Source organism: Chiroxiphia lanceolata, chromosome 7 (assembly GCF_009829145.1).
Source record: "Chiroxiphia lanceolata isolate bChiLan1 chromosome 7, bChiLan1.pri, whole genome shotgun sequence".
NCBI lineage: Eukaryota > Metazoa > Chordata > Aves > Passeriformes > Pipridae > Chiroxiphia > Chiroxiphia lanceolata.
This window is the reverse complement of record NC_045643.1, coordinates 22,341,531-22,355,504: the sequence shown is the minus strand read 5'-3', so window position 1 is coordinate 22,355,504 and position 13,974 is coordinate 22,341,531. Positions and strand designations below refer to the sequence as shown.

The 13,974-nt window shown below is 35.6% G+C and overlaps 1 protein-coding gene across 13 annotated transcripts in view; it reads left to right on the top strand.

The window, feature by feature from the left end:
• SLC4A10 (solute carrier family 4 member 10) overlaps window positions 1-13,974 on the top strand; it is a 152,405-nt gene that overhangs the window by 104,231 nt on the left and 34,200 nt on the right. For 8 of the 13 annotated variants that reach the window (XR_004358113.1, XR_004358114.1, XM_032693750.1 and 5 more), the window contains 8 exons: window positions 2,644-2,735; window positions 7,178-7,335; window positions 9,062-9,149; window positions 9,647-9,793; window positions 10,374-10,474; window positions 11,835-12,009; window positions 12,187-12,320; window positions 13,378-13,623. Coding sequence is in view for 10 of the 13 variants with exons in the window: in XM_032693750.1 (XP_032549641.1) it covers window positions 2,644-2,735; window positions 7,178-7,335; window positions 9,062-9,149; window positions 9,647-9,793; window positions 10,374-10,474; window positions 11,835-12,009; window positions 12,187-12,320; window positions 13,378-13,623 (1,141 nt within the window). In the remaining 3 variants the exon portion in view is untranslated. The remainder of the gene's footprint in view (window positions 1-2,643; window positions 2,736-7,177; window positions 7,336-9,061; window positions 9,150-9,646; window positions 9,794-10,373; window positions 10,475-11,834; window positions 12,010-12,186; window positions 12,321-13,377; window positions 13,624-13,974) is intronic. The other 5 variants (XR_004358115.1, XM_032693749.1, XM_032693758.1 and 2 more) reach the window with 1 other exon arrangement.

Genomic DNA, 13,974 nt, shown 5'->3' with positions numbered 1-13,974 from the left:
GTCAATATTTTTCTTTCTCTGGCAGATATCCCTGTTTTCATTTTCTTGAATTTTTGGGTCCAGGAAAAAAAAAAAGTGTAAGTGCCTAATTAGCAATGGAAAGATAACGAACTACTATTTCTGTTGCTTTCCTCTAACATCTTTATAATGTAGAATGTATATTATTTGAGAAATTATTAAATTATTACAACTATTTACCTTTATATAGATCCCAGAATATAGAGGAATGTCTGAAAGGAAAAAATTAAGAATTAAAAGATCTTCTATTATTAGATTTAAAGTTTTCTGGGAGTAAATTAAGACAGAAGCTTTCCCAGAGCATTTTATGGCTTGTCTATTTGAATAAATGACAGGATTTTTTTTGTCACATTATTAGGATCCCCAATATAGTACCGAAGCAAAATTTATATAATTTATATATTTTTAATAGCTATAATACCACAGAGTGATTCCTGTAAAAATAATTTGAAGACTGCTAAATAAACAAAAAAATTACCGTATGAAGTAGTGCATTGGAATACATAGTTTAGAGATGATGGTGTAACGGCGATGGAACTCTGTTTTTCTTTAAGTTCTAATCAAAGCAGACAAATTGAATGACTGTTTGTAAATATCTTGCATATGTAATAATTTCTGGCTTCTGAATTTGCAAAAGTTGTCTCTTGTGACATTTAGGAATTAATAGTCTCTTTTTACGTGAATTCCTTTAAGTTACATTGATACGTGGCTTTCTAAAATAAATCCTATATTCTTGTCATATGTAAATTCTAATTGTGACTTTATTTTTATCTACTTGGTTAAGTTAACATGTCACATCTGTTTTTTTTGCCATTCTCTGTTTATTTCACTGTAGTGTTGAACAAAACCCCTGATTGCTATTCTTATTTTGATCTGTCCTTGCCCTGAATCAGAGAGAAAATGAAAATATTTGCATTTTAAAGGTGGATACATTTAATAATAAGATTTGTAGTGCTTCATTTTAAAACATTCTGTTCCTGTACTTCCTAATCAAAGTACAGTATCTCTGTGCTGCCAGGATGCAGCACAAGCATCTAAAAACTGTTTTGTGCCATGGGAGATTTGTCTAATGGAAAAAAAGATGTCGGTATGAAAACCAACCTTTTCCTTGAGAAAGTGTTTCACCTGGGAATTCATGACCAAACTTAGTCAGGAATGCTGTAGTGCTCAGCTGTGACAGAAGTTGTGGATACTTCAGCATTTTGGCAGTGGTTGAGGTACTCCTGCAAGTCTCTGGTCCTGTTCAGACTGGATCCTGCAAACCACTCTGTTTCCTGGCTGTGGCTGAGGACATGCAAATGTGTGTAACAGCGGTGTGAGGGGCCACACTGTGGCTTTTTGAGTTGCCCAGACAATGTGCCTAGCTTAGGGCTTTCTGACTGCCGTCGTCTTCAAATATCGTGAACATATGGTCTTTGTTACTGTGCAAGTTTAGGTTGATTTTCACGAGAACCAATGTTTTCACATCATAATCTCAGTCATATGAGAGACTTTATTTGCTATGGAAACAAATATATGCTGGGCACGAGATGCTGACTCTGGGCCAGTTGGACTCTGTAGTTATTCCTGGGTATGTGTTAGGACAGTAAGAGATAGTTGGCTCATATATTTGGTACTTTCTCTTGTACTTCATGGTGGTGTTCAGAGCTGTGTGTGGCTTCTGCCATGCCAGGGAGGGAGAAAGTGAAGGCGAGCAGGGCATGGCCTGGCACCCTGTGGGGTTTGTGTGCTCCCACACCCTCTGGCCATGCACAGGGGCAATGTTGGCATTAAGTAAAAATATGCTTTATGTGTCGTATACTTGTCACTTAATCTTGTTTTTCTTTTTGAGCTTTTGCTAGCAGAATTTTGCTGGTTGCAAGGCTTATGCTTTGCTTACACTAGACTGAGGTGCATTTAAACGCTTCCCATTGTGTGATATTTTAACTTTTAATATATTAACTTTAAAATTTAAAAAAATTAAAATATAAAAACTTAAAATACTTTACTAAATCTGCACTGAAATTTTTTACTGAATCTGCACTGAAATTTTTTAAAAATGTAATTGCTGGAACATTTGGTTTGCATAATTTGGTGTCCGTAATCATGTTGTTTAATACTGAGTTTATAAATTAGCTTAATTTCCAATTTGTTTATTTTTATACCAGCCCCTTTTTGTGTTGTTTTTTGTAGTTGTTGTTTTAATCAGGACATTCTTATACACGAGTAACTTTATGAAAATTAGTAATTCTGCTTTATTCAATGAGGAGTACTTTTGTAGACAGATATTGCCCCAAATTGGCAGGTCCTCAAATTACTTACAAAAGCTATATGAAGGCAGGACTCTCCCCAGATATAATATCTTAAAAATCAAAAGCTTTAATTGGTATAAAAAGTTTGTCTTCTAATATCCAGGAGTATTTTTTACATTTTCTAAATTGTATTCTCCCATTCCCAACTGCACATGATGAATGTTCTGTCTTTTGAGAATGTGCTATTCTTAGTAAGTTTTTAATTAAAATGCTGTGTTTAGATGCATTACATACATATGATATGAAATGTATGCAGATTTCTTACAATTGTATCATTAGATGTTGCTTTATTTATAGAATTGTTAGTATTCTGTAATAATGATACTTCCTTTAGCAGGTCAGATTGTTTCCCCACAAGCTCCTCCAGCCTGTGTTGAAAACAAAAATGATGTGAGCAGAGAAAACAGCACTGTTGACTTTAGCAAGGTAAGTGTTCACTAATGGTGAAGAGAGCTTCCTGACTACCAAACAGATTTTTCAATCAAATAAAATGAATCCATGTGAGTCAGAAAAAGCTGTAAAGTGCAGATTTTGCTTCAGCATTGAAGTTTTGTGTGCACTGCAACACAGTTTGTGTGTGATAAAAAAGAATATTACATTTTCTTGCTAAATTATAGGTAACAGGAAATCACAGTTTGGGAACACAGTTAAATTTATTATGACAATATCATAGGTGTATATTTGTAAGGGCAATTTTTACAAATTATCAGAAAATTATCTAAGTAATAAAAGTGATTCAGAATGCCTATAATTCATGCTTATCTCCAGTTTTTCCTCCTTGTAGAAGTGATGCATGAATGCAAACCATGCTTTTTATAACCTGAACTTGTGGATTCCAGATGTCTCAAACAGAATGTGTTTCTATAAACCTATAAATTAATTCTTCTGGCAAGCCAAGATATTTCAATGCACTTTACAAAAGATGTTAACTGTTCGGTAGGGGAGATTGCAATGACAGTTCAATGCTAGATAGCAAAGAAAAGCAAACAGCTTCTCAGCTTTAATGTAAAGGAGAATCATAATTTGTCTAAGAAGTCTATATGTACCTAAACTATTCATGTTGGGTGCAGATGATAGACCTGACAGGGATAGATGACTTCAGCTGACGGATTAATACAACAAAAGTTGAGAACGTGAAGAAAGGTGATTTAAACCAAAATTCTGAAGAACAGCACTTTGAGTCTGTGAAATCTTAATGTTAGTGCAGCTGAGCTAAAAGTAGAGTTATGTGATTGCTCCATCTGGTGCCAGACTTATTTCCTAGCAGCACTGTTTGCACCATTTGAATTTTTGACTGAACATGCCAGACTAGAAATGGTATATGGCTGAAATGAAGATGGGAAACAGATCTTTTTGTCAATGACAATGAGAAGAAAGGAGGCTGGCTGGGGATGTAATATGGATGACATTTCTACAGAGGTAGCAAGGACATCTATAAATAGTGACAGGTTGTTAAATATGTAATGTTAATCCTTTAAAAATATTTCAAAATAAGATTATAATGCTTTAAAAAGTCAAATGTGACATTCGTTTCCTGATATTTATATTAAAAGTGTTAAGTAAAACTAATTGTTTTGGGAAGCGTTCTAATATCAAGTTGGAAATCTTTGTAAAGGATATAAAATATAAATAAAGCTGTCTATTCAAAATTAAGCTATGTGGGAGTGAAGGGAATGACATTAGTTTCAGTAGTGCTTTTCTTGAACATTTCCCTAGTTGCTTTGAGTGTTTTAGGATTCAAATCCCAGTCAGTTATCTAACTCTGCATGATCTTTGTATTAAACAAGAATGAGAGCTGCATCATTTGATCCTTCACTCATTATTTTTGTAGTGCTGCAGCGTTGCTTATCAAAAGTGCTCTTCCTATTTAAACTAGCCTGAGAAGAGATCAACATTTCATCTTTCACTAGCCTCAACAGTAATAGATACCAACAAGGATGTCAGGAATATGAAAGGAACAACTTTTGTTAGCAGAAATGAAATAATAGTAAAGGTCTGTAATCCAATACCTTTTTTTGACTGCCTTTAAATAGATCCATTTATTCTTTCGAAGATACATAAGTAAAGTACAGTTTCCTCTTGAAATGTGCTATTGCAATAACTCCCAATGGTTCTAATTGGAATTATATGCACAGATTGAGAGGAAAGTAGAGCAGTACACTAATTTTCTCTTGAGTATTGTGATTTCTTGCTCTAATTTTGTTCCACATATTAATTTCATTTATCTTCTACAAAAAAAGGACCTTTGACTACCTCACGTATTCTCTCCCTGCTAATCCATCTCCTTTGGGCTACTTCTAATATTCTAAATTTGGAGTTGATTCAAAAAGCTGACTTCATCTGGATACTGTAGTGAGACTGCTGATTGTATTGGTATCTATCTATGAAGAATGTCAGGCAGGTACTGAAAACTGTCTTGAGTGTTCCTTCAGTAGCATGGAGAGGGAGATGTAGTTTGTAATGAGCCTGTAAATGTGTCACTCCTCTTTCTTTGCTGCCACCCCTAGGACTTTGTATTCTCGGTGGTGATCTGTCACAGCACCACTTTACCCTGAGCAGAATGGGGGTGATGGTTTAAGAACAGCATCTGGTTTGTTTATACTTTTTATGCCAGAGACTGAAGGGAACCCTAGTCCTGAAATACAGAATGCGTGAAGAAACTGCACCCACCCTTCTCATAGCAACATTCCTGTGCTCCACATGGAAACACTATTTCTGAATCAACCCTTCATCCCATACTGACAGAGTTTGGTCTTTTAAATACCACATGAAGCAACTGACTTGTTTTGAATGCTAGTTGACCCTTCTTATAAATAAATTCGATTAATATGTGTCACAGTTTTAGTAAGAATGGATGTTGTGTATTTTCTGTTTGTCTTCATGTCAGTTTATGTTTGGTTTCAGGACAGGCCTCCAGCGCTCTTTTCAGTCCTTGAGTTGCTCTGGAGGGGCGTGGCCTCCCCATTAGTTGCTTGATTTTGTCTTTAACTGGAGCTTGCTGGGATTATTTAGTATCAGGTCATGAGTGTGACTCAGGTTAGGGTGCAGATCATGATGCACATCAGGCTCTCCAGCTAAAGACCTCCTAGGATAAGAGATGTATAATGGAAAGGTTAGATGAAGCATTCAAAATATGTAGCTTCCGCCATTGCCCTAAATTCCCTGCAGGGCCATCTCTGCTGTTGTAGTGAAAGCAACACCCAGGGGTTGCATGTGTTTGCTCAGTTTGCTGCTCCTCTGCCAGCTACTTTCCTTTCAACTGGGGCTCTCTTCACTACCTAAATGGTATTAGAGTCTCAAGTTGATAAATAGTACGAGAAACATCTGAAAACGCTTTCTGGTACACAGGAGATAGAATGTTTCTTTCAGCTTTGAATCTTGTAATTTCTATGTTAGAGTGACCTCAAGGTGACAATTGTGGCATGTTTTACATGAGACATTAAATGTTAAATGTATTTAAATGTTAAATCCGTCCATTCGCATGTTAAAATCAGTACAGAATGCACATTGCTATGTGCCTGAAAGATTGCTTTCTTTCTCTCAGCTGTAAATGACCTATGACACTAAAATTAGGTACAAAGTGAACCTTAGTATTGTATTTAATCCTGAAGAGTTAATTTGTGATTTGAGTGAAGAACAGAATTTACCTCACTGATACTTTACCTCAAAAAAGTACTTGGTTTCGAGCCTTACAGGTTGATTTCATGCTTGTTTAACTTTGTGAGGTGTTCAGTCTTCTTTGTAGCTTAGGGAAGCATTAGATATCTCTTTGTGATCTCAACAAACTAAGATTTCATTACACAGGCAACTGTGTTATATCTGAATTCTGATTTAGTGCCAGAGCCATTTGCAAGAAAACAATTTTCTAAATATTACCAAAAACTATGCAAACTAGTACTGACAGATGGCTGTAAGATAGACATTAAAATGGTCCACTTTAACAGTTTATATTGGATTTGGTTGCTGTTGTTGTGTTTAGATTAATAAAAGGAAAGCAAATGACAAAATTCATGCATTTTGAAATGTAGACAATACTGGTGCATAATTAAATCAGACATACATTTTATACTCTATTCCTCCGTGTCGTTTTTGTTACAGAGACTTTGTTACAATCTAGACTTTAGTCTAGATCGATACATTCCTAGGCAAATACCTCGAGCTGATACAGCAGTGTCATGATGAAGCTGTGTCTCTCTGTTTTCCTATCATCCTGCAAAAGTCAATATCACTGACTAAAACTCCAAAGTTGTTCTTCCGCTTTGTTCTTCAATTTGCTCTTGAGACAGTCATGGTCATCATAGCTTATTTTCTGTTATTTTCAGCAGAAGGGCAGTACTCTTCTGTTAAATCTGAAACCAAAATACATCTCGGAGTAGAAAAAGGAAAATTATGTCTAGTGGAACGTGTTGTTTTTCTCAGTGAGATTGCAATACAGCACCTGTGAACTAGGAATTAATGATTTCCAGAATTGTTAGTTATGGAAAAATAAGACATCTTAATTTCTTCTGCTGTTTTGACTTATTGATTCAGTTATTGATGCTGTTATGATTATTGATAAAAAGCTTTACTAGGAACTTAATCCTGTATTCCTAACAATGTTTTTGATTAATTTTGTTCTCTTTATAAATTAATTCTGCAGTACTCTGTTTTCAAGAAAAATTAATCCAATAATTAAAGTCAAATTGTTTGGTTTTGAAAAACATTTTTATTTAAAAAGATATTATTCAAATGACAAGAACAGGGGACACTGTGTAATTGAAATAACTATGGTTAATGTTGCAGTGACCACAAAGTCTCTGTCAACAAATCAGGGAAAAAAAAATCCCTGTGAATAGCTTTCAGGTTTTAATTTAATATACTTTTCCCAGGTTGACCTACACTTTATGAAGAAGATACCACCTGGAGCTGAAGCATCAAACATCTTAGTTGGTGAACTAGAGTTCCTGGACCGTGCAGTTGTTGCTTTTGTTAGGTTGTCTCCTGCAGTGCTGCTCACAGGACTAGCTGAAGTTCCCATTCCAACAAGGTACAGTTGGATTTATTTAACTTCATGTTTTTCTGAGTGAAGACAGGGTGATGTAACCTTCAGCTCTGTCATTTACCGAGTTTCGAGTTTGATTCATTCTTTAACAGAGACAGCCCTCAGATCCTCTAAATGATGTATGGGTGTATTCAGAAACATGCTGTTTTGTGTGTACTTTGCAGAAGTAGAAATGATGGCTTGTTAGATTACAACACACAGTTTATCCTACACAAACTAGTATTACTGCAGATGAAATACTAAGGTGAAATATTCAGCTTCTTAGAATATTTTATCTGGAACTGAAACTACTTGTGTAATTATGTCCAGAACTAAAAAATGAAAAAAGGAATGGAGAAAAGGCAAAAAACCAAACTGTGTGATCTGATTGACTAGGGATAATAAGTGAATGGATGGAGAACAGGCAGTAAATATGTTCTTCAAAAAGTTACTTTTGTAGATAGTTGCATGGTAGAGAATGTGACTTGTAACCATAAATTTTTATTAGATTAATTTTTTCTAATTTGAGACTTCTTCTGATGAAGTACTTTGATTCTGAAAACAAATTATGAGGAATTTAAAAATAAAAGTCGATTCAGATGAAAACTCTGAAGAGATTCTCCCATTTCTGAGTTCATTGACTTAATTATGATTGCAATCTCCCACTTTTTTTTTTGTGTATATGTCTGTATACATATTCTGTCTCTTTCCCCCCTTCCCTCTTTTAGTTTCTGTGAAAGCAGACTTCTGACAGAAGGCAGTAGTGCATTCCAGTTGTTCGTGACACTCAGGAAGGAGCATAATGCTATGAAATGCAAGGCTGAGACTCAGATCCTTGCTCCTAGCCAGATAAACAGTATAAAATTTTCTTTAAGTTGTAGTTACTTTGTAGTTACTTTGGATATGACTTCTAAAATGCTTTCTAATTTTTGCTTGTGTATAAGGAACATTGAGGAACTGAGCTGGCCTTGAAAAAAACCCTCTGTAGCCTTTCCTGGTAACCTCCCCCAAATTCCCACAGGAAAAAAACCCCACACACACCAACAGGAAAAGAACAGATTTCTTGATTATTTCTTTTTTTTTTGGCTGAAAGAAAAATAAATAATTACAAATTAGGATAATTAAGAATTTTTGCAAAACTGTGTATTTAAAAAAATTTTAGTAATGTAAGTCAATATAAGCTTTGTGCATTTTAGCAAAACAGAATTTCAGTTGTTTCATTTGAACCAATGTTCTGCATTTTATAGAACCTTACTTGCCTACAGCCTCACATATAGGCTGTCTAGAGCCTTAATGGGAGTAAAAACAATTTAAAAATTATTTTATTTGGGGTAATTTAACTTCCCCAATATTGCAATAATTTATGCAACCATAAAATAGTTAATTCTGTTGAATTAACAGAATTAAATAATTTAATGTTAATATGCTCTGTACTTAGATTATAGTTGCATTTATTATGTAAGATAAGGTTTGTTATGTAAGGAGGTTTTGATACTTTCAATCAAGACTGACTGTTAAGCTTATGATATATTTTTGGAAGTTATTTTCACATTTTTTTCTAAGCAGAGCTTCATGTTTAAATGCATGTGTGAGGATCTTGAGGGAGATTATATATTATGTTTGTCTTAGAGATTCTTCTAGTCCACTTTTTAGATAAGTATTTCTGTAGTATTTATAGTTACTTTGAACCATCTATCCTTTAGAATTTTTAAAATTTAACTTTTATTTGCAGATTTTTGTTTATTCTTCTTGGACCACTGGGTAAAGGGCAACAGTACCATGAAATTGGAAGATCAATTGCAACACTAATGACAGATGAGGTATTTTTATTCATGGTTTGGTTTTAGTCTTTTTGTACTAACTGAAAAGGTATAATAGGTAATTTCCAATCATCCAGATGAAATGTGGCTAATCGTTCTGCTGATACACAAAGAGCATTCTAGTTCATTTCATGATCCTCTAACAGATTATGTTGCCATAAGGAGATAGCAAAATGAGAAACAAGATTCACAAGAGAAGATATCTTCACTGAGAAGATTCCATTTTACACAGTTACTTTTCAGTGGATTTAATGGTGTTTAAGCTGTAAAATCTCTAGAATATTTATCAACCTTAAGGATATTTTTCTACAGCAGCTGGAACTTCTCTGAGAACTATATACCAGAAACTTTAGTCAATTGAAGCTGGAATTGTTTGTTTAATGGGAAGTGTATGAAGTGCCTTCTATTTCAGAGAAAAGGGGTCATTGTGAAAAACATTAGAGAGAGCTTCTTTTTCCATCTCTTTTTCTTCCCACATCCTTCTCGATTTTTCACAGGTATTCCATGATGTTGCTTACAAAGCAAAAGACCGGAATGACTTGGTGTCTGGAATTGATGAGTTTCTTGATCAGGTTACTGTTCTCCCTCCTGGAGAGTGGGACCCAACAATTCGAATAGAACCACCAAAAAATGTTCCCTCCCAGGTCTGTACAGTGTAAAATTCAGACACTGTTAAATGTTATGATGAATTTTTGCTATGTAGTTTTAAGTCTCATTAGTTTAGCATTTAGCAGAGTCACTATGTAAACATTTTGTATCCTCTTTTTGTTTTAGGTTAATTTGCTTTAAGAGAGCCCTTGACTTAGAAGCAAACAGGAAAGTGATGACATTTCCTGCAGTTCAAAACTAGTTCTCTCCTGAAAAAAGACAGACAGTTGTATCTAAAGATCTTAAATTTAGGGATAATTGGCCATAAGCATCTTTGATTATTCCAAATAGTCATGGTTTGCTTTTGTTCTTACTTATTGCAAGAATTGATCAAAGCTTGCTATTCTTTAAAATGTTTTCTGATACAAGAATTTTTGTCATCAATTTTTTAAATTTCACAGAATCACAATTCCTTCTACTATTAACTGTCTGTTAAATAAAGCTCCTCTACAGCTTATGTTGATGAATCTTAAAATTTTTATGTTTAAGCTTTTAACTCTCAGAGCCTTTTTTTTTTTTGACTATAATTATATTTTGGTGCTAAGACCCATGAGAAGTATCTTTTCCTTCTGGCAGGAGAAGCGTAAGATCCCGGGAGTGCCAAATGGTACTGCAGCCCATGGGGAAGCAGAACATCCTGGGGGACACTCTGGACCAGAACTGCAACGCACTGGAAGGTTAGTGAAAACATACGCAAAATCTTAAGCTTTCTGAGTGATGCACTTCCAAAGGAATCACAGTGTTCTCTCTCAAAGGACTGTTTTGGCACATGATTTCTTTCAGTCATTTTTCCTGATTTGCTTACCACATAGTTGAAAAGGAAAACATGCTAGTTTGTAGAGAGGGGGGCAGGGCAAGAGGGATTTGAGTTTTCACAGTTTATTTATTGCAGGCTCCTTTCTCTGTCAGTTACAAAGGTCAGACCTCTGTTAAACTTTATTACTCTTCTTGTTTCTGTACAGCATGAAGGAAAAATTGGAAATAGTTATGTGTCATATATTATGAATACTTACAGTTATTTTGTAGTTGAAGTTTCTGGGTTGTGCAGCTCTAGCATTTCTTTCTTACCTCAGTAAGCCATGGTACATGAGGCTATGGTTATCACGCTGGCTGCAATATACACACATCAGAATGAAGAATTTGACCCAAGGAATACTTATTTTCTCTCATCCAGTATGGTGTGGTGTAAGTGTCTCAGCTGTCAGCAATTGCCTTAGTGCAGTGTAGTTGGACGATGGACTTTCCTTTTACCTTGCTACCTCTTGATATTTAAATATTGTGCTTACTTGCCTGAAACTAAAGGTTCAGCTGCAGTGCTGGTGTACACAGCGAGGCAGGGGAGGTGATGGCCAGTGATGGCTGTAAGCTGTTCTCTCACCAGTGAAACCTGCTAATTGACAGCTTGAAGGATTGTTTTAATATTTAGGAGGTAGTGGCGCTGCATCTTCCTCTTTACTTCAGCAGCATCTGATACACTGTGTGCCTATAAGAAAAAGAGAATTTAACTGTATGGTACACTGTAAGGGAGTGTCTGTTCCTAAATATTTTTTGGCATAGTGTATATGACAAAAGATGACACTTGTCCTTGAAAAATGGTAGCGTACATTCAATTCTATAATCCACTGTATTTAGGAACAGATTCTCAAGTAAAGAATGTGAAGCTCTATATATAGATGTTTGGGAAAATGGGTACTGTGATAGCTCTCTGATTATACAAATGTAAGGAATTACTTCACATAATAAACCATAGGGTTTAATGCATGGGAGCAAGCAACTGTTGAGAACTTTTAGGTCTGGATGATTAGATGACTTTATAGAAGAAACATGCAAATTAATTTTTTTTAAAAAACAAAATTTCCTGATTGAAGTTACCAAGACAGGCTTCTCAGAAACCTTTTTTTCTGGGAAGGATGTGTAAGAGTATGTATCATTTGATCAAGGAACAGTAGCTTCTCTGCATTATGTTTGAAGCAATACTATAGAAGAAAGTTTGGTATGCCTCCTTAATTAATTTGAGTTCTTCTGTGTTTTTTTTAGATTTTTTGGAGGATTGATTTTAGATATCAAAAGAAAAGCTCCCTTCTTCTGGAGTGACTTCAGGGATGCTCTCAGTCTGCAGTGTCTGGCATCATTTTTGTTTCTCTACTGTGCTTGCATGTCTCCTGTCATCACATTTGGTGGTCTGCTGGGAGAAGCAACTGAAGGTCGTATAGTATGTGTTAAATCTGAACTTTTAAAACAAACTTGCATTCCTAGGTTTGTGGTTAGTATTTTCTTATTGTTGCATGAATCACCTTTAAATATTGGTGTTTGAAAGGCTACAGACTAAGACATTGCAAAAAGAACCTGTTTGAAAATTTATGGACACTTCTCTTTGTATCATATTCAGAGTGCAATAGAATCGCTGTTTGGAGCATCCATGACTGGAATTGCCTACTCCCTTTTTGGTGGACAGCCTCTCACCATACTTGGCAGCACAGGACCAGTTTTAGTGTTTGAGAAGATCTTATTCAAATTTTGCAAGTAAGTGAAGATCATGATATATATCATCCTTCACATGTTAGGTAACAGTAGAGGCACTGATCCCAAAGTTCCAACAGAATAGTCAACAATTTGTATTGCTTAGGCTTAGGCTGCTTAGGCTTTCAGAGTCTGAAAATTATGCAGTGACTGAGACAAGTGAATTGGTGGTAATGCAGAAAGGATGATTTTTTTAAAAATTTTTGGCTTTTTGTTTGTTTTGAAGGGAATATCAGCTTCAGGGTGTTGTTGTTGGGGTTTTTTTTGTTTGTTTGTTAGCTTGGTTTATCTCATCCCTAACTCAAAAGGTGTTACCTCTCACCAAGGAAGCCAAGGAAGTAAGTGCAGTGGAAGTGGTGCCATCTTTCAATAGTCACTAATACAGACCATGCCGGAGTGAAGTGTCATGCCAGAACAGCATATACTCACATTTATTTTAATGTGCTGTACATGACATATCTCTGCCACAGTGTGGGTAAAAATTACATCTCCATGTTGGAAGCCATCATGCTTCTCTGCTATCCTGTCTGCTTTTCTGCCTCATTGCTGTGATGGGGCTTCTACTCCAAGATCTCCTGAACAACATAGAATAAGAGACCCACTTAGCACCCCAATAAATTTTCTAGCACCTTCAGGTAGAGCTTTCAGTTCACTGTGCTAATGTCACCTGGTGTGTTTGGAGCTCTATTATCATATGCAATAAGCATACAGAATTTTGATGAAAGTTGTTATAGCTACTTTTTCACAGCTTAAAAAGAAATTGACAGGTGTTGGCTGTTCGCAAAGGAGGATATGGGATAAAAAGTGAGTCACACACACTTCATGTGTGTGACTACTCTCAAAGCTTCTGACTTGCTTTAGTAGAGATAGAGGTCTTTGTGTCCTGTTAATTTGGAGGAGAGCTGTGGTCAGGAGATGACTTGACAGTGTCTTCAGTTCACATAGGTATGTAGTTTCTGATTAAGACTGTCTCTAGAAAGGAAAATTTGGAGCTGCCTTGTCTCCATTTACTGTGGCTGGACAAAATATTAACTGTGTTTAATTTTTTCCTTATTTTTAGAGAGTATGGGTTGTCATACCTTTCTCTGAGAGCTAGCATTGGGCTGTGGACTGCAATCCTGTGCATCATCCTTGTTGCAACTGATGCAAGCTCCCTAGTCTGCTACATTACCCGGTTTACTGAAGAAGCTTTTGCTTCTCTTATCTGCATCATTTTCATTTATGAGGCCTTAGAGAAGCTGTTTCATCTCAGTGAGACATATCCAATCAACATGCATAATGATTTGGATCTGCTGACCAAGTACTCGTAAGTAAGATGTTTTCTATTAAACTGTTAGGTTTTGTAAATGGGTTGTTTTCTCCTTGAGGAGCACAGCAGGACAAGTTTGCAGTAGTTGCAGACTTAAGATGTTGAAGCTATTATTGCTGTCATTTGGAAGTGGTAGTTACTGGATTTATGTGTACAAGCAAGATACATTTACTTAAGATAAGTAAAAATACCTTGACTTAGAGTTTCAGAAAGCTTCCATGCATGCAATTTGGAAGTCCTAGAATTAAAAATAGGACTTGAAGGGACCTCAGTTTTAGGTCTCTATTCACATTTTTATTTAATGAGGTTTAGCTAAGTCATCTCTTCCTTTAACCTTATACTGATGGT